Below are 20894 nucleotides of genomic sequence, written 5' to 3'. Positions count from 1 at the left end.
GATGGATGGGGAGAATGGGATGGTTTAATTTAGGGCCCATGCTGTTACACTGACTCTGTGCAGCTTGTTGAGTTGCACCTTAGCAGTTTGGAACTGCCTGTAGTAGCTGCACTGTAGCAGCTTTGAGAGGCTCAACCTATGCCTCTACGCTGGAGACACTACAGCAGGTAGGTGCAGCTACAGTATGTCCAGGGCTTTGCACTTCCACAGGTTATCTGGAAGAGGCAGAACAAACCTAACAAGCATTAAGCTGAGAACAGGTTATGTGCAGGGTAATACAGGGAAGTTTCCAACTTCCAAATGGCTTCTTGTTTGTGATTTCTTCCATCCAGAGCCTCTCTGCAGAGCTGGTTTGTTAAATGCTTCAGTTTTCATCCCTCAATTCATATCTTATGAAATTACCACTCAGAGTTGACTGTTAATGTTAATCCTTTAATAATACTGGAAACCTAAAACAAAACAGAGTCTTGCACTAAGGTGGCTCTGCATGCAAAGTAACAGCTGAAATTGCATTTTATTGTTGTTAAAGAAGCTGGAAACTTAGGTTGAGAGCAGGACTTAAGTACAGATTTACAAATGATCATGAGTGCCTGAAGAGTCAGAGCTAGTTAGACAAGTGTTGCCAGCTAAATAACCAAGGTTTTCCTCGGTGTTTCTCTCTTCCTTCTAAAACAGCAGGAGTTTGTTTGCAGTGAATTGCTAAACTCAGTTGCTGCCACTCTAAACAAAGAAGGCGACTGCAGAAGGGAACCTGGCTGAAATTATAGGTATAGGATATAACTGCTAAAGAAAAAATTGCTGCTAGCAGACTGTAATGGTATGTAGGCATAGCTGCATTGTGGGATGGGGCCAACAGGCAGAAAGTGGGGGAAGGAAAGAAGAAAGTATTACCTCTCCCATTTTTCAGGTGAGGAACTGAGGAATGGGGTGACTTGGGCAGGTCCCTGGGGGAATCTTTGGGAACTGGTTACCAGTCTGAGAGAAATAAGGTTGTTGGTCTGGGTAAAATAGAGAAGTGACCTTGTACCGAGATCTCTGATGAAGAGTCCATCTTATCTTTCAGTAAAAGTTCAATTATGTTGCCTTCACTTACCAAGTTTCCTTACCTTGAAGCATCCTAGATGTTTTGATTACACCTTTTTGTTGAGACTGTTACAAACAGTGATTGCAGGAAATACTATGAAATTCACTATAAGTTCTCTACACCCCATTCTTTCATTAGTTATTAGCAAACTTTAACAGTTCTGACCTTTCTTCAATCACATATAAACTGCTTCTTCTCTTAATAGTTGAGCTGTTCTTAAAATAAAAATAAAAAAGGGGGAAAGTTCTTTCTTGATCTAGTTATTATATCTAACTTGAGGCTTGTTTTGACCCTTGTTAAGGACTTAGAATGAGTGGTTTCTATCCCATACCACCAATTAAGCTTTTCTATTTGAAACAGCCTGTTTGTGAAATTAAAGCCTGACATTAAATCAGCTTACAATACAGAAACTGCATTTCTATGAATCATCAATAGTACCCTGACAAGTGAGAGAGCAAAAGTCTATTTAAAATTCCTGTTATATAAGGTACAACATTGCAGCTTTGAATAGTGTCAACCGTATTTCTCCATGTATGTGCTTTAAGTAGTCTTTTTTTTTCCCCTTTTTGGTATAGCACGTTAAGTGTCTTTTGTTACATTATCCAGAACACTGATAAGTTAACAGGTATTGTTTAGGTTCATCACACAGCTTCCCGTTTCATCTGAATATTTTGCAGTCCTGATACTGAATCTCTTGAAAATCAGCAGGTTCCTGTCACGGTATTTTGAGTTTTGCCCCTTAACTCGATCCAGTATTCTTTAATGGCGTGGTTTTAATTTGGTCTGAGATGTTGGTGTCTCATTCCAGCAAGGTTCTTAAACCCCTATGAAATAGGAGACATGTTTGGTTGCATATAGGCCTCACCATGGGGCATTATCAACTTGGCCTGTGTCAGTGAAGCTGGGGAAATTTCTGCTGAAGCACAGTGAAGAGACACAGTGGAAGCAGGGCCATATTCTTCAGTCCTTGGTGCTTCAGCACTGAGCGTTGGCAATTCCCAAACAGGAGCTTTGCATTTTTCAGGGTCTGGGCCCTGCTTCTGTCCAAACTTCTGTAGAAGTGGTTTGGCGTTTGCAAAATCCACTGCTGATCCTCAGTGTGTGTAGGTTGGCATTTTATCCTTGAAGAGCTTGTGACAGTTTAGCTGATAGCAAAGATCACTAGAAGTGCTGAATCCAGAAACTAGAATTCCTGATAACTAGAGATGAGGTTGCTGGTTTCTGCTACCATGTAGACAGTGGGAACACCTTTTAGATGTACGTAGTGTAAGGTAAAGTGCCTCTTTCTGGTGGGGAAAATTAAGAGTAAGACCGTGTGAGCAGCCCACTTAGGAGGAGAAAAATAAGCCTATATATTTATGCTTATCTTTACATTTTTAGTAAAACTGAGTAAAAGCATGGGTTTGGATAGTACATGAGCCATACACATCACCCATACAGGCAGGAAGAACTGCTGCAGGGAGTATAACTAAGTTCATTGTATGTGCAAATGCCATTTCATCATTAAAACTAATTTATGATTATGGTAACTGGCTATATATGGCAAGCAAGCTGTTTAGGAGGCTGTTTAACATGGTTTTCTCTTTGGACCATTTCTCTGTAGTTCGTATCTGGAATGTCATATGCTCTTTGATTTTTGGAACAGGTGAAGAAGTTACGGATCTGAAGAGGCAAGCTGTTGAAGAAATGATGGACAGAATTAAAAAGGGAGTTCATCTGAGACCAGTCAACCAATCAAGCAGACCTAAAACAAAGGTTTGGAATAAATAGCAGAGCAATAATATTAGCTAAGTACAGTAATTTACACTGAAAATAAATCAGGCTTTCTGTAAAACATTCAAAAGAATACATTTGCCTCACTCACCTCATTTACTTTGCTTGATTTTGAATAAAATGAATTAGAGCAGCATATATCTGAAGAACAGAAGAAGAAGTGAAGGCAACAGTAAGTAAATTAGAAGCCCAGTTTCTTTCACACAGAATGGACTGAAACAAACAGCTACTGTGAAACTAAAAGCACAGAGGGAATAACTGAATTGGGTAAAGGGGGTGATCAAGAAGTAGACTGTATTTAGCAGTATTTCTTCCTTTTATGCAACACTTAGCACTAATACATGAATGTGCCTACTATAAAATAATTGCTTACTATCTTCACAAAAGCGTAATCTTTCTTTATGTATAGGCTGTGATTCACTGAGTTTCGAGCTAAGACTCTTCCCTTCATCTATGTAAGAAAATATATTGAACGTTAGCCATGTGCCCAAGAGAGGGGAGAGCAGAGGAACATAACACAACCGCATGCCTGCACAGTAGACCCTTGTGCAACTGGGTCTGTCATGGTCCATTTCATGTGTTTTTTAACATGCATGTGTTGTGTTTGTTTACAGCCAGAAACACCAAAGCCCTCTGAAAGTGCAATGAAAGAATTAAAAGGGATTCTGGTAAGAAAACTTGTAGTTTGTGTTTCAGTTATTTCTTCTCACTGAGCTGACAGGGCCTCCTGTGCAAAATAGCCGAGTATTTGAAAGTTCCACATTAGCGTTTTGGTTTGAAGCTGTAGAGCAGTTTTGGAGTGAATCCCCCAATTCCACTTTTGACTTTGGCCCGACTGAAAGAGTGGTTTGGGTCTTGCTAACAGAATTTATTTTGGAGAAAACTGGGCTGTTAACTCTGCTCTGGATTTGTATGTTCCTGCCACTAGAGGCGCTGTTATGGTCTGCACCTGCCATAGAACCTTTGGAAACTGTCCAAGTGCCCACAGTGGGGCTGCTTGGGGAGGGAGAGGCAGCTGAATACATCTAGTTCAAAGTAAAGCCCCTGAACTGCACGTACAGTAGATGTAGGGATCTGAACTACTGCTCTCTCCTGAGGCACCAAATTTCTTGTTAGCATAGACATAGCCTAAATAGAGCAAGAGGTCTCTATTCTGTCTACATTTATATGTAGAAAAATTGATTCTGAATAGCTGTCCACATACTTATTACCACTAAATAAAAACATTAGGCTTAACGTGTTTGGTCCTGTTCAGTGCAATGTGCTATTTGCTGCTGGCCTGTCCTTTACTCATATATCGCATTGCTTTTTTAACTGGTTGTTTCTTTTGCACAAGTGCTAAAGTTGTATCAAACAGTCAGAAGGAGCTGTAGTTCTTGCTCCCTGACTTCTGTAACCCTGAAGCTTTTGGCACATCAGGTGAAATTTTGCCTTTGTAAGGTGAAATACTGTGAAATTCTGCCCATGTCAAAGCAAAATGCTTCACATCCACTCCACAGAAGGTAAGGCTAATAATTCTAATCATCCATGATAGCAGCTAAACAGCCTTTATAAAAATAACTTCCAGTATTGTGTTGGGTGATGCCAGACAGCACAGCAAAGAGTGTAGCCACATCCTGTGCTGTGATTTAAAATCATGAGTGTGGCACCAATAACATGTTAACTTGCTGTTCCCCAGTCACATGAAAGCAGGGGAAGAAGGGAAGAAATGATTTAGCGAGCCCCCAGACCTTAATGACGAGCTCTAATTAGAGGGACACATAATTAAATGTGGAGGTAAATAGAAAAGGAATAATATGCAACATGGGGATTGTTTTAAATGGAACTCTGTAAGTATGTGAATAGTTTGATATGGTGTTTTTTTTCTTTCGTTTTCTAATAGCTGTTTTATTTCTTTGATACTGTATCACTGACATCAGGGGAGACTTGATTATGTACTTCAGAAGGAGCAGAAAGAAACCTACAGTCACTGTACTTCTGTATCTAGCTTGTTGCTTTTGAGCCCTTCAGGATATTTGTAGTGTAAGACAAACTACATAAAATCCAATTCCAGTCTATTCTTGAGACCAATCATTATGCACAGTCAGACAACAAACATGGGGGTGGGATGTGATGGAGTAAACATTTGTTGTTACTATGCTAATTATGCATTTCATGTAGACCTCCATATAATTGTTACAAACAAAACGCATTTATGTTCTGTAAATTGCAGAGTTTGAGTGACTCCGTTGCTCAAGTTGCTTTCGTACATGTATGTTTGTAGAGATCTGGAGCATATTAGTCGTTAATAATGTACCCGCTCAGTTAAATTTCAAATAGTTGCCAAAGAAAATATTTTAACTTTTGGGTGGGAGGTGAAGAATTAGAGTTACTTTGCTGGGATCCTGAAAGCAGCGCAGCTTTTGCAACTTGTGATGCCATTTCCTTTTGTCATCTTCTGTTTCTGACCAGAAGTTACGTGCTTGTCAACAAAAGATGTTAAAAATATGTTACTTATGCTCTGGAAAAATGCCATATGAATCTGAACATGTTTTGGAAGGCTGAATAAACAGGATTCCTGAGGGTTCCTAAAGATGGCAAGACTCAGAGGGAGAATGAAATAGCACATGGGTCCCAAATTTTCAGGCACATTATAAACATTTTGGGGATATTTTACAGTCAAGGGGGTGCTGATCCAGTAACTGACTCCTATCAGTTGGGAAATGCATGCAGTATGCGCTATGTGCATGTTAAAATTCCTGTGGGAAACTTCGGGAGGTTTCAGGCTTCGATTAAAGCCTCCCCTTCCCCCCCCGCCACCTTTAAGAAATGTGCTGCTGGACTTGCAGCTTCACTGATACCAAATACTAACCTTGGCATAAGGTAGTAATAGCATGCATTTCTATTTTGTCTCTTTCAACTGGAGATCTGTGCATAAGAGAAACCATGAAGTATGTGGACATAGGGTCAGGTTTATGGTGGATCAGCTAGATTGTAGGAGTTGTATCCTACTAACTGCTGCAGCTAGTGCATACCAACTTCTGCAGATACAGGATGCAGCAACACAGGACCATGCTAAAATATAGAACGTGCTGGAGCAATCAAATACGGGTCTTTGACTTTTTGCTAATAGAGGTTAATCATGAGCATGGTATTGCTCTAGCAGTTTTCATAGAATCATAGAATAGTTTGGGTTGGAAGGGACCTTTAAAGGTCACCTGGTCCAACCTCACTGCAATGGGCAGAGACACCCTTAACTGGATCAGGTTGCTCAGAGCCCTGTCCAGCCTGAGCTTGAATGTGTCCACCTCTCTGGGCAACCTGTGCCAGCGTTTCACCACCCTCATTGTAAAGCATTTCTTCCTTATATCTAATCTGAACCTACCGTCTTTTAGTTTAAAACCATTACCCCTTGTCCTATCACAACAGGCCTTGCTGAAAAATTTGTCCCCATCTTTCTCATCAGCCCCCTTTAAGTACGGAAAGGCCACAATAAGGTCTTCCCGAAACCTGCTCTTCCCCAGGCTGAACAACCCCAACTCTCTCAGTCTGGCCTCACAGGAGAGGTGCTCCAGCTCTCAGATCAATTTTTGTGGCCTCCTCTGGACCCACTCCAACAGGTCCATGTCTGTCCTGTGCTGAGGACCCCTAAGCTGGATGCAGGGCTGCAGGTGGGGGTCTCACCAGAGCAGAGCAGAGGGGTAGAATTCCTTACCTTGACCTGCTGGCCACACTGCTTTTGATGCAGCCTAGGATATAGTTGGCCTTCTGGGCTGTGAGTGCACATTTTTGGCTTGTGTCCAGCTTTTCATCCACCAGTACACCCAGGTCCTTCTCCACAGGGCTGCTCTCAGTCCTTTCATCCCTCAGCCTGTACTGATACCAGTGGTTGCCCCGACCCAGGTGCACTTGGCCTTGTTGAACCTCATGAGGTTCACATGGGCCCACCTCTTGAGCTTGCTGAGGTCCCTCTGGATGGCATCTCGTCCCTCAGGCATGTCAACCACACCATGAAGCTTGGTGTCATCTGCAAACTTGTTGAGGGTGCGCTCGATCCCACTGTCTGTGTCATTGATGAGTATATTAAACAGTACTGGTCCCAGTACAGACCCCTGAGGGACACCACTTGTCACTGATCTCCATCTGGACATTGAGGTGCTGACCCAGGATGCAACCATCCAACCAATTCGTCATCCGCCATACAATCCACTCATCAAATCCGTATCTCCCCAATTTAGAGAGAAGGATGTTGTGGGGGACCATGTCAAAGGCCTTACAGAAGTCCAGATAGACGACATCCATAGCTCTTCCCTTGTCCACTGATGTGGACACTCCATCACAGAGGGCCACTAGGTTGGGCAGGCAGGACTTGCCCTTGGTGAAGCCATGCTGGCTATCTTGAATTACCTCCCTGGCCTTCACGTGCCTTAGCATAGGAGGATCTGTTCCATGATGTTCCCAGGCACAGAGGTGAGGCTGACAGATTGGTAGTTCCCAGGGTCCTCTTTTCTACCCTTTTTAAAAATGGGCACAATGTTTCCCTTTTTCCAGTCACCAGGGACTTCACCTGACTGCCATGACTTTTCAAATATCATGAAGAGGGGTTTGGCAGCTACAGCGGCCAATTCCCTCAGGACTCTGGGATGCATCTTGTCAGGTCCCATAGACTTATGTGTGTTCAGGTCCCTCAGGTGGTCATGAACCTGATCTTCTCTTACAGTGGGAGGGACTTTGCTCTCGCAGTCCCCTTGTGGTCTGTCCACTCAAGAGGTGGGGGAAGAGAGGTTGCTGGTGAAGACTGAGGTAAACAAGTTGTTGAGCACCTCAGCCTTCTCCTCGTCCATTGTTAGCAGTTTGCCAGTCTTGCTCATTTGGGGGGAACACTTCCTTTGACCTATGTTTTCTGGCTGACATACCTGTAGAAGCCCTTACTATTCTTTGCATCCCTTGATGGGTTCAGCTCTAGCTATACCTTGGCCTTCCTGATCCCATCCCTACACAATCAGGGAACATCTCTATACCCTTCCCAGGGTACCTGTCCATGCTTCTACTGCCTGTGCAGTTCCTTTGTGCCCTGTAGTTTGACCAGCAGGTCTTGACTCAGCCATGCCAGTCTCTTGCCTTCTTTTCCTGATTTCTTACACCTGGGTATTGAGAGATCTTGTGCTCTGTGGAAAGCGTCCCTAAGGATCTGCCAGCTCTGTTCTCCTTCCTTGGCCGAGAGGCCAGTTTCCCAGGGGGTCCCATTGACTAACTGCTTGAAGAACTGGAATTTTGCTTTCCTAAAATTCAGGGTCCTGACTTTACTCTTCACCTGACCCATATCCCTCAGGACTGCAAACTCCACCAGTGCATGACCACTGCAGCCCAGGCTGCCTCCGGTCTTGACATCACCGATTAGCTCACTTGTGTTGGTGACCAACAGGTCCCGTATCGTATCTCCTCTGGTAGGGCTGTCTACTACCTACCTTAAGAAGTTATCCTCAGTGCACTCCAGGAGTCTCCTGGTTTGCATACAGCTTGCCTTGCTACTTTTCCAGCAGACATTGGGGTGGTTGCAGTCCCCCAGCAGGACGAGAGCCTGTGAGCACAATGTAGCTGGAGTAAGAAGGTTTTGTCAGGAGGTTCCCTGTGATCGGGCAGCCCGTAGTGGACGCCAACCACAAGGTTCCCTTTGCTGATTCGGTCTCTGATTATTACCCATAAGCTTTCAACCTGCTTGTGGCTATTCTTCAGAGGCAGCTCTTCACAATCCATCCATCTCTTGAGATGGATGAGGTTTTTTAAGATCCTTTAAATGTTAAGTTGGAGGAAGTTGGTGATTCCCTGCAAACATCAGAGTTTGTTCGTTAGTGATCCAGAATATCTTTCTTAACCCTGGTATCAACCCTCTAATGTGGAGGTAAGTATGGTTAATGCCTACATTGGGAAATCCAAGTAAGGGGAGAAGTGGTGAGCCAAGCCCCAGATGCTCTCTCCTGTACTAAAGGGAGAGCTTCACACCCTGGTTTAGAACCACAGTTGCTTTTCTGCAGTTGAAAAGGTTCTCACACTGTGCATATGGGATATTTGGTAAGGCATAGTATGTCCTCAGAGAGCTTCTCATGCCTGTTTCTTGCTGTAGGAAACGCTGAACAAATCCACTAGTTCCCGAAGCTTGAAGTCCCTTGAAACAGACAGCAGCGAAACAGAGCTGGAACGAGTTCTGCGACGCCGGAAAGTGACCACTGACCAGGACAGTGGCAGTAAGTGGCTTGACTCCTAATGTAGTCCTCCTCTCCCTGCATTAAGTGACTCTTGAAGCTTTACTTTCTCTTCCAGACCATTGCCATTTCAGCCATTATGGAGAACTCTGCTTACTTCTACAGTGGCTCACTTTCCCGTCGCACTTGTCGCTTTTCATCCCCATTTTCTCCAAGAGATGCCCCTGTCAGGATTTTCTGCGCTCACAGCCATATATACACAGGTTCCTCTGTCCTGCCTGGAGCTCAGTCATTATTATTGGGGTTTATAGTCTGAGCCTACTGTGAAAATACTTTTGAAAATAATGGTAACCAGAGAAATGAGGGTTTAGGACTAATGTTTTCACTTAACCTCTTCTGCAGAGCAAGGCTCTGCAGTTTTTAAGCTATGCTTTACTATTGTCATCTGTAAGAAACTGTTGACGTTCTGCCTGTTAGAAACACAGTCAGTGCAAGTCTAAGTCCATGCCATAGTCGATGCAGATGTGGCTGGTTTTAATGTTACTGTATGGTTTTAGCTTGGGCTTTGTAGATAGACAGTTCACTGGCTACTCACTACTGTGAGAACAGGCTTTTTTGTCATTGGGCTGGCTCTCGCTCCAGCTGCCCTTCAAGCTGGAAGAGCACTGGCAAGTTGTGACATGGTGGTGCTGTGTGGGCAGCAGGACTTACCATCCCAGAAGGCAAGGGATTGAGTGCACAACCATGTCAATGTAGCAAGGCCTGCTGGTGGTACAAGAAAGGGTTAATCTTGGCGGGGAGAGCAGAAGCTGCAAATTCATTATTTGGATACTCTCCATGCACTGGACGCTGTTTGTTAAAAATTCCATTTTGATGCCTGCAGTTAGCTTGAGTTCTGCTGTGTGAATGTGTTGTTTCTAGACCAGTCAAGCCGGATAACAGAATCATTAAACTTTCTTTGGGTTTTAGGTCCCACTGGAACCTTGGCCACATCAGAATCAAAATCTCTGCCTGTGCTAGGTTCGGGAGCCAGTGCCGCACAAACAGCGTTGAACAAGAAAGACCTGGAGACAGAATTCAGTTCCAAAGCACCTGACTCAGGTCCCGACTCTAACCAGCCTAGGGGTGTCACGGGCTCCAAGCCTACGTTACAGTAAGTAGAGTATGGATTTCTAGATGTATTTTAGTACCAGATCTGTTTACCTGTGCATTTTGAAAGTGTTTTAGTATCAATTTTGGTTAACAGGGTGAATGTACAGTCTGCAGCTGTTTACCACTCATTACCTCAAATAATCTGCGGTCCTGCGTGGAGGTAGAAATCGAATTCTCTGTGATAAAGTTATTTTTCTGTAAAATCTGTGAACATTGTTCGAAAAAAAAATTCATCTTCTCTGCCAAAAAAAATAAGTCAAGAGTTTCTGAGGAATAGCAAGGTTGAGGGTTTTTTCCATATCCTGAAGAGAAGAAGGATGATAGTTATATAGTTAACTCTTGATTTAAAAAAAAAGGTAGTTCTAGCACAGTATTTAAAAAAACAGATTCTAAGGTAAGTCATATTGGTCTGTATGCAGGGGTGCAGGGCAGTTTCTGCTGGAGCAAAACAAGTCCTGACTATTGCTCTTAAATGTTTGTTGGTAAAAATTCTGAATTACCTTGAAGTCTCAAGATGAAGATTCTTCAAAAAAAAAAAAAAATACAGTTAGTGCTGCATTTGCACAGAAGGGCAGAAGAATCTTTCGTCACAACAGATTGGGGACCCAAGGTGCCCGTTAAGCATCAAAGAGTTTTATATCTGCCTCAGAAATATTTATTTCAGACAGGTCCTGTGGAGGATTGGTTTGTTTTACAATACCAAGCTCCTTTTGAAATTAGGCTATGCACTTGCTTCAGTTCCCTTGCCAGGTTGTTTGTCAGTTTGTCACTTCAAGAGAAGAAAATGGATGAGACAAATCAGATCAGCAGAATATTGTAATGATGGCTAATTAAACCTCTGATTTCCTGCTCCATCAGTTAAAAAATACCACCAGTACCAATTCTAGCAAGTCTTCTTTGCTTGGTTCAAAGGAGTAAGTCACGACAAATGAGCTGGAAATCCAGTTCGCATCTATTTTTATGAACTGATATTTACTTTGCTCTGCTGCAGGTACTTTTATCATTTGTTTTTGAATGGATGAAGAGCCCGATTTCCTTTTATGCTCTGCAGTTTTATTTAATTCTTACTGAGTTTTAAAAGCAGAATGCCTGTTCCAATCATATGTATTTTCCCCTTTTATTTCATTTAAGTGTGCTTAGAAGAAGGATAATCTTCATTCTCATTTAATTAGAAAGATGAAGATTTGTTCAGCGGTTAGTTTGACATGAATAATGCCATTGCATTTTCCTGAACTGCTACCCTGACAGAAAGGTGAGGTTGTTCCTGAAAAATACTGTGTTTGTAGTTTGTGGATTTCTACAATTTTGAACAGATAACCTTAATCAGAAAATACAGCAACTCCTACCACCTTTTGTCTACCTTTATTCCACCAAACTAAGTGGAAATTGCATTTACAAGAAAGGAAATGAAATAATTGCAGGCCCCAAGGTCTCGGAGAATGCCTGGTGAATTGACAGTGAAAAGGATCTTGTGTTGACAGTCACAGTTGTTATGTGTTATAAAAGCATATGTGAAGCTCAATTTATTTCTCAGCTTGCCTATTCAGTGACATCCTAAAAGACACATTTCACTTCAATTTATCTGTTTAAAGCATTAAAACAAATGCGGTGGGCCAGATTCCTCAGTGCTGCAGGGCTTCTTTGCGCCGAGTCACTGGTGTAAACCTGCTTAATGGGAAAGGCTCATCGTTGAGGGTGGTTTTCCAGTGAGAGAGGAGGTGCTAGGGTTCTCGTACTCTTCTGCCGCTGGGCTGGCAGGGAGGAGCAGAAATAACCTAGATGCTGCGTACCGTGTTGAAGTGCAATTACTTTTCTTTATTCTCCCGGGCACTGTTTGCAGCAAAGGTTAGTAGGAGCAGCCTCCGGACTCGAAGACATCAGAAGGAAGTTCATTTGTTTAACATGACAACTTGGCTCTGTAATTAGGCAGTTCTCTGGGCTTCCCTGGGTACAGCTATACTAGCAGTTTAGTTTGGATCAGCAGAGCAATTCTGAAGCAAATCTCCCGGTTGCCCCCATTTGCTATGCTTCAGTTTGCACCCAGAGTGGTCTTCATGCATAAACTGGATCCCTGGATTCATTGGATAGGAGAAACTAAACCAGAAGATGTGATCCAGCCTTTAATGGCTGGCCCGGGGGCGACGTGAGGGGTAGCTCAGTGAATAACCCCCTGAACGCTGTGTCGCGAGGACATGGGTCTGAGGCACAGGCTGTTCCCCTCTGCACGCCTGCTCCCTTGCGCCACGCTCTTTCCTGAAGTAGACCCTGTTAACTAAACAAACAGTAGGCTGCTTTGACCAGATACCCTAAATGACAAAGGCATACAAAAGATTCATTGTGGCTCCTCTTCTCATTCATACCTGAGGTAAAAGCATGCAGCTGTCTCATCATTTGCAATTGCAATTCCTTGAAATCTGACAGCGGTGTGACCTGCTTCAACTGCGCGCAGCAGCCAAGCAAACCTTTTACAGTGCAGTGGAGGATCGCAAGTCTCATAATTACCAGGTGTCTCTTGCAGTGCAGTGTTTATTTTTTTTTCTTCACCTAGATTTTAATGTAGAAAACCTTAGGAAGAGTTGTGCATGAGGTATTTCTCTTTGCCGCACCATCCATTTACTAAGGTTTGTAATCTGAAGGAGGAGGTAATACTTAGAGATATTTAAATGCGAACAGCCTATTCATCGTTCTTTATTCACGTTGAGTAACAGTTGAGCACGCGGGTTCTCATGGAGAAAGAAGGTCACGCCTTTGAAAAAGACCCAGTCTTGAAAATGTATCTGTGAACAATACGTAAACAGAAGTCGGCTCATTGAGTAAAATCCTGGATCCTCCCCGCCCCCAAGTCAGCGGCAATCTAACCTAAATACGCACGGGGTAAGGGATTTCAGTCTTTGGCTGAAGTAGGACTCGTAATGTGGTTACTCCTGCGGTTAAGTGTTAGCAAAGCACTGGCCTCGGGCTGAATCAGCCGGGCTGCTCCTGTGAGTTGCCAAAGGAGGGATTGTGGAAAAGGGCTGCAACATCAGCAAACACAGGTTGATTCTGAAATTTCCCTGTAATCAGCCTAAGTGATGATAGCTCAGAGGAATTAATTCGGAAGAAAAATTTGGGTTTCGAACCACTAGGTGAGGTGTTATTTCTGTTAGAAGATGGGTCCGAAGCCATTAAGGGGATGATTTGGAATGTGTGAAGTTCCACTGAGGTGGTGCTGAGGGGGAAAGACATCAATGATGTGTGTCCTAGAGAGAAATTGAGGCCTTACCTCAGTATTCAGATAACTTCCTCTGCAAATCTCTTCCCAAACGTTTAACCCAGCGTGAGTGTAATTCTGTGACAATTGCTCAGAAGAGAATAGGTGACAATTTAGTTCCCCTGGGAGCGAGGAGAGTTCCCGTGACTCCCTGCGGTGCGCAGACACAGAAGGGAAAGGTGTGTCTGGCTCTGCCCCTGGGTTTGGGGGGCTTTTTTTTTTTCCCCCAGCACTTTGTAAACATTTTGTTTCTGGGCAGCAGAGTTCGCTGACAGAGTGAACCACAGAGAGGGTTAGTCTTAATCTGATGATTTTATACAATTAAAGGATTTGTCCTCCTTCTCCTGGCTGTAATCTTAGTACCCCTGAATCATCTACCAGCTCTGCGGGAAGCGGCTCAGCCTCAGCTAGGCAGAACTGCAAAGGTTTTCCAGTGCAGCTTGAACATGGGCAATTTAGTTTGAACAACAAATGAAGAAAGCAATGGGATGTGCTGGAAGTTTGAGGTCTCCTCCATTTTGGCTGTTTTAAAAGCTACTGTCACGCATTTTTCTTAGACTGCACTTTTTGTGCACTCTCTCAGTGCAGGTAGAAGCTCTCCAAGATTCTTCATTTAAATGAATTTGCCCATCTTCTTGAGCATTTTCAAAAAAGCACATAGAAATGTGAACAATTTCCTATGGCTGGATCCAGCACGCTAAAGGTGTCCGCAGGTCCCTTCCTCTCGCTGCTGTGCCGACCACCTTTCTCCCTGAGCGGCCTGCTCCTGGCATGGAGGTTTCTTGCGTGTCCCTCACAGGCGTCCTGTGCTGCCAGGGGCAGAGGAGGGAACCCGCAGACCCATTCACCAGTGTCACTCTTTGTATTCCCTGTAATTTCCTTTTGACAATTACTGTACCGTGATGGAACTTCGTACTCGTTGAAGACTTTCAGGACTTGGAATTGGTGTGGTTTTTTACAGTTGTTCAGTATTAGCCTTTGGTCCTGTCTGTTGTATTCCCCCCGCCTTGTTAAAAAATCTGAAATATTTAATAAACACATGTAGGGCTTTTATTCTCAGTCAAGGTTTTTGGCTGAGGATAAAATTGAGTCACCTCCTGCGGTCTGGCACGCAACAGACCGACCGCAGCGGCACTCGGCCGAGCTGAGGCCGCTCTCCTGTGCGGGCTGACGCCACGGGCTGCTTGGTCCTGGGCAGAGGCCGGACAGCAGAGCTGCTGTTATCTGCAAACCCGCCGAGTGTGCTCGTTTGGAAAGGGCACATGGAGCGGAGTATGAACTTGGTGGCACGAGTGATGCTTGTCCTCAGTTACGGGGTCTCGCAGGAAACCAGGAATGCTGGGGTCAGGGCGGGCGGTAGTTAGGCAAATGGGAAGCAGTAATCGGTGTGCAGGCATGGGTTTTAGGCGTTACAAAGAAGCAACTGGTGGTGAACAACTGCCAGATTAGCTTAATGCTTCCAGTCTCATCTTTTGGGGAGTAAGGAATAGCACCGGTGGAGTTTTATTTTGGGTTTGAAAGCAATTTTGCTTTGAAGAGAGATGACAGCTATTTCAGTGTCCTACATTAGGGAGCTTGCTGGAAGACAAAGTATACTAATTTGATGCCACGTTAAGTGTTGGCTTTTGTAGCAGAAATGACTTCATTCATACCGGCTCAGACTCCAGGCCAAGTATCTCCATGGCGTCTTCCACGCTTACACTATGTACTTGCAAACCCAGGCTTTGCAGGAATAGATTTTTGTCGGTATTTTCTCAATATGCTGTAAAACCCATGGATTTTCCTACAGCGTTTCCCTTGATTGGTTTCCTTTAGCCTTCTGCTTTTACATGTTGTTAGGAAATTGGATGGGACTTAATCCAGTAAAATTTTCCATGATGTTTCATAAAATTCTGGTTTCTAATGGAAACATATTACAGTGATTTCATGAACAGAGCACCGAGCAAGGTTAAATAATACCAAGGTTATAATATTAACCAGGGGAAACAAAGAAAATCCCAGTCTCAGTTGACACTCCGATCCTTAGTTTGTCCTTTTCTACTCCTGCTGTAAATTATTTACAGAGGGCACAGCAGCACGAGTTCGCAGACGGCCCGTCAGGCATAACCCTTTATTTTTACATCTTCTGTAGCTTCTGTAACTGTATGAATGGAATTTATTGCTTTTCCTACTCTCATATCACAAGCAGTCCCTCTTGGTACTGCATGGGACTTTGCATATCCCATACAATTAATCTAAAATGCATTTATCATCTAAATCTGGATTTCACAGTACAGATTTTATGTGCTTAGTCAGAAAAATATATGCAGACTTATGAACAATTATGTATGAGTGAGTACAATAGAACTAGCTTCTCAATTTCTGGCTTAAATACATAGTTGGACAAATAACAAGAATACTGATAACGACATTAACTATCCTAATGAAGGAAGAGCCTTGCCTAGAGCTAAATGCAAATACCTTGGCTGGACAAATTTGTAATTGTTCAAAACTGCGGCTAACTATCCCTGTACTAATTGCTTTTCCCAGCTTTGTTTGTAGCAGCAAAACCTGTTTTTTGAAAGGGAGCACCAAAATTATGTTCATTCTTGCGCTGAAACTTTATTATGCCTGCATTCTGCTCTTGACAAACTATTGAAAGCGAGCTATGAATACCTGATAAATAGGGTTAATAATTTTTCACAATACCGCGGCTGTAACAGCAGCACCGTCAGGCTGGCGCTGCAACAGTGTAAAGGATTTGAAGAAGGGAATGCTAGCACAACGAAGTCTGAATAGTAATTCTTATTTTTATGCTTGAAACGCTGATTTAATCACTGGTTTTCTCCATTAAACTACTTTATATCGACATCTTTCATTTTTCTGTCCTTTGAAGGTGGTAAATATGATTGCCGTTTTATCCATTTTTGTTATAAATGAAACAGACTTCAGAGCGTTTGGCTGTGCATCAGTTGTTGGAATGCTGCCATACACTAATGCAGACTCCCCACTGTGAGCCCAGTGAAGAATTATACTTTGATTCACCAGATTGTATTAAATAGTCCAGCTGTTGGGATTTGAAAGATAGTTACCTCCAAAGTGAAATAAAAATGAACTTGGCATTTATGGCTTTGACCATTTTTATAGTGTTGGGCAATCAGCTTTTCAGAGGTAGCACTTTTTAAAATAACCCTCTTCTGGTTACGCTGCTTTAAAAAGTTTAATTTGCTGTAACATTCAAAATACCCCACCTCGTCTTTTCTGGAACGATTGGCAACTTTTGCATAAAATACGCATTATTTGCCTTATGAAATCACTAGCTGCTGATGATAAGCAAATGAGTCTGAAACTGTATCTATTAGCGCCAATTTCTGCATTAATTAACTTATACCGAAGTTCTAATGTTAGAGACAATTCTTGTAATTAAAGCTTGAACATGGAATTCCGTTTGCTACATCCAGTGCTTCAGCGGCAAGCTGAGTAAATTCTTCCTGAAATGGGAAGTGCAACAACTGTTGTTTCTGTCATTACTTGTTTTTAACCTGTACATTTACTCCCTCCCCCTCAGGTGGGAGCCAGTACATTCTCCGCCCCGTGCTCTAATTGTTGAGTGGGGTGACCTCTTTTTTCTTTGTCATTTTCTCTAGGACAAAGACTGTCACAATAAAGGGCAGTTCATAGCAGATGGATCCAGTGGCTGAATTTCTTTCTCTGGCCTCCAGCTGATTCTACTTTTTCCTTTCAAAGGTGTTATCTTAGCAGTATGGAAGGCCGTTCCTTATGAGTAAGCATGAAAAAATTGAATAAAGAATAAAAGGAAACTGGCTCTGGACTAGCAATTGCAGTCGTGTTGGGCAGCTCTGCAGTTAGGCTTCCCGGGACGGCGGAGCCACGGGTGTGTGTGGGACCCTCCTGCACTACGGATTTTGCTCCCGTCCGGTTTGGTGGGAGAGCCCCCCCAGCACGCCCGGTTGCGCTCCCTCGGGCGCAGGGGTCCCAGGGGCTCGGGCGGGCTGGGAGGAGGAGGCGCAAGGCCGTGCCCGGACCGCAGCGTTCAGGCGGCGTAGGGAGCGCCTCGGTCGGCGACTTGCTCGGGTCGTGCCTTCCCGGTGTTTGCCTCGTGCTCCGCTGGTGCATTCTAGCTAACCTAAGGATTTGCCTGCTCGTTTTCAACACCAGTACAAAGCTTTTGAATATAGACAAGTGCTTTTAGAGTTTATAGCATGGCGCCAGCCTCGACAAATGACCTTTCCTTCCTCTCTCCCTGCTCAGAGGGCTTTTTATCTGCAAGAATCCCTGCGCTGCAAGCAATCAAGACGTAACCCCGTTTCTACAGGTCTAACGCCCTCTGCATTTCAGCAAATCCAGTAGGTCAGAAGTGTTCAGAAATCACTTGCCCTTGCTCCCAGCTAGACCACTGGCAGCCTGTTGGTGCCGAGCCACGGCAGAAAATTTGGTTACGCTGCCTCTACCTTGCTGTTGCAGGGGAAAGCCCTGTGTGAGCTGGCTGGGGTGCGGGTGCGGAGAAGCCACCACGTTCTCCTCCCAGGCTGCAGGACTGCCAGCCCACAGGCAGCTGGAACGAGCGGCGTCTCCTCTGGGTGCAATGGGGGGAGCCGAAATCCAGCTCCCAGAGGAGCAGAGGGAAAATAAATTCTCAAGACTTTAAACTGGTTCTTTCATAGTCTAAGGATATTTTTCAGCGCTTCATAAGTTTGTTTTCCGTGTTAAATATCTTCCGTTTCTAGCTTGCCAAGTGATTCAGGAGAGGTAACGTCACCACCGCGTTTCGTGAATCACTGTCTGCGTGTAACAGCTGTAAATCTACAAATCCATTCAGTAGACCTGTCCTGGTCGTATGTGCTACTAATGATACAAATGATTTTCTGTATATTGATATACTTTCTCCTAAGTATGTGCATATATTTATTCTTTTTCCTTTAGATCAACTAGTCATCCAGAATTTACAAGAAAAGCTTCTAGCAGTGAAAAAGAGACAGAATCCATTGTAGTTTTAGATCCTGTTTCCACCAGCGGGGATCAGTCGTCTGAAAACACGCTGAATCAGAACAAAATGAAGGAAGAAAAAAGGAAGCCGCTGCATAAAGAAACTAACGCTGAGAAAATAAAAGAAACAGACAGTTCTAACTGTTAGTTGTTGTTCTGAAAGGCTGTAGCTTTTGGGAATCGTTAGCCGGACATGTAAATTGCTTAGGTGTGTTACTAGGGGCTGCGGTCCGCACTCCAAACGGTTTTCAATAATATGGATTGAAATGGTCTTTTGTATGCGGTTTTGTTACATGCATTAAAGTGTTAATTAACTATGTATCTCTCAAAATCCCTTTCCCATTTTAATTTCACAGGTATGGTTAATATTTTCTTAGCTATTGTCAGTTGCCTTTTCTTTAAAACTGTACTTGAAAGGGCTTTTTTAATGACTCTTCTCAAGAAGGTACCTGGTTAAGGTCCATTCTGAAGCTTGCCAGAAGCCCCTTGTGTCCCTCTTGAACTGGACAGGTTTGGGTTAGACCCCACGAAGGTGATGACACACGCATCAGCTTTAGAATGGGGGGTATTACTTAATAATTAAAAAATTAATTGCTTGAAAAGTATTTTGGTATCTACTTTAACCAAGACCTTGTAGGTCTCCGTACTGCTGTCTCCACACACGCTCCGTTGAGGAAGTTAAAAGCACAAGCGTGGCATCTGGGTTCAGGTTCCTCAGCGGACAGCTAGCCCAAAGGGCGGAAAGGCAGTGCAGCGCCTCAGTTTGGTACCAAGACTTTTGGTAACGACAGCCAAGGTCAGAAGTTTGTGGGTTGAGAGTGGTGCTCTCTTTTGGAAGAAAAGCTTTGCGGAGGAGGACTTAGCTCGACTTAGCTCCTGGTTTTGGTTTCAGTGTTAACATAGCAAAGCTCAGAACTGCTGCAACCGCAGCCTCTATTTGCTGCTGCAAAAGGGTAAGTTATCCAAGGCTCCCGTGGGTCTGGAGCACTTTTGGGATTCAGTCATTCTAGGACTGCAAGTTATTTGGAATCAACATTTTGAGAACTCCCAGGTGAAACCTCGCAGCACTAACAAATAAGGCTTTGCTTGCAACCTGGTCTGGGCTGGTGGCATTGATTTCTTTATTAGATAACACTTTAGATACCCGAATGTGAGGACACAAACCCCAGTTTCCCTCGGCCCCTGTTTCCCATGAGGACAGTGAGATGGGTACGTCACTGATTCGCCCCGCTGCCAGTTCACATTCCATTGCAGTCCCTGCTTCAATTCAGCACAGGATCTCTTTTATAATGAATGAACAAATGTGATCAGGGATTTACCTAAAGATCGGTGTAACTGAAATCGGGTGGTTAAGTACTTGAATGCACTTGGATTATTTTTTATTTAATGATTCAAAACAGTGATCGTATTGAAGGATGAATGTTCCGAGTTCGTTGGTTTGGCTCTGCATGCAACTGTCTGGTGCTTTTCCTAAAAATAAAATGATAGTAACGAGTGTGGTAGTTTCACATCTTTTTTGGTGTTTTTTGCATGTTTGCGAAGAAAATCCTGATCTAATTACTGAACTACATATAATTCCTAAACTTGGGGAAATTTGTCTCTCACCGATATCTTCCGGGGAGGGGAGGGGGCAGTTGGTTCCAATGGATAATTTGTCACTTAGGTATCTGTTACATTGGATTTAAAATGCAACATTTTATATATGTATTTTTCCTCCAATTACTGCTGCTGTATTATATGTTCAAATTTTCCAATTATACAAAACCCAGATGTTTTTTAAGAAGTCTTTCTTTTACTGAAACTGTTTGTTACCTAGGACATAAATTATTTTATCCTTTCACTGTTGCTTATTAAAAAGACTCCTGACAAGTTTCCCAGACCTTGTGAAATTGCCTGGTTATTCCCTGCCTCCGACGGAAACAAGCTTCCTGGTGATGCCAATTACAGCCGTGTGCCCTACACTGGGGGTCTGCCCCGATGCCCTGGGGTTGCTAGCTAGCTAGAACTGGAGCGAAATTTCCCTCGTAGGCTGGATCTAAGGGCAGCATTGAGGGTGGGTGGGGGGATGGAGCAGCGTAACAGTCAAGGCCTTTGTTTTTTGTAAAATGTTGGGTTCTTTTTTTTTTTTTACTGTTTATCAATAGCTCGCTCTTTGTATGGAGAGAGATTTCGACTTTCCCAAAACAAACATTTAGTTTTGGGCTTAACACAGAGGTATTTGTTTCAGCCATTTGTAAATACAGCACACAATTTTGTGGTGTTTTCAAACTATAGCCGCTGCCCAGTTAACTTGGTTTCAGCTGAAGGCAATGGTCTCCTGGGAAAAGAGGAGCTCGTCTCTGAACGCTTCTAAAAATGTTTAGCTGAAGTGCTTGAAAATAAATGGGTTAAGGAATAGTTAGTAGAGGAGTTTCTTACTAGAATGGGGTATTTTTTAGAAATTTATCCAAAAGTCAATGTCGACAGC

General features: G+C 43.5%; 1 protein-coding gene across 1 annotated transcript in view; it reads left to right on the top strand.

The window, feature by feature from the left end:
* Positions 1 to 18575, top strand: part of SHTN1 (shootin 1) — a 46541-nt gene extending 27966 nt beyond the window's left edge. Inside the window, exons 10-14 of the mRNA XM_035896899.1 lie at positions 2730 to 2839; positions 3472 to 3525; positions 8961 to 9081; positions 10009 to 10192; positions 18365 to 18575. Coding sequence (XP_035752792.1) covers positions 2730 to 2839; positions 3472 to 3525; positions 8961 to 9081; positions 10009 to 10192; positions 18365 to 18575 — 680 coding nt within the window. The remainder of the gene's footprint in view (positions 1 to 2729; positions 2840 to 3471; positions 3526 to 8960; positions 9082 to 10008; positions 10193 to 18364) is intronic.
* Positions 18576 to 20894: the final 2319 nt, after the last annotated feature.

The sequence above is a fragment of the Egretta garzetta genome, unplaced genomic scaffold (genome assembly GCF_000687185.1).
Source record: "Egretta garzetta isolate BGI_Z169 unplaced genomic scaffold, ASM68718v1 scaffold486, whole genome shotgun sequence".
In the NCBI taxonomy this organism is placed as follows: Eukaryota; Metazoa; Chordata; class Aves; order Pelecaniformes; family Ardeidae; genus Egretta; species Egretta garzetta.
Note: the sequence above shows the minus strand (reverse complement) of the source record. Positions and strands in the feature narration are given on the sequence as shown.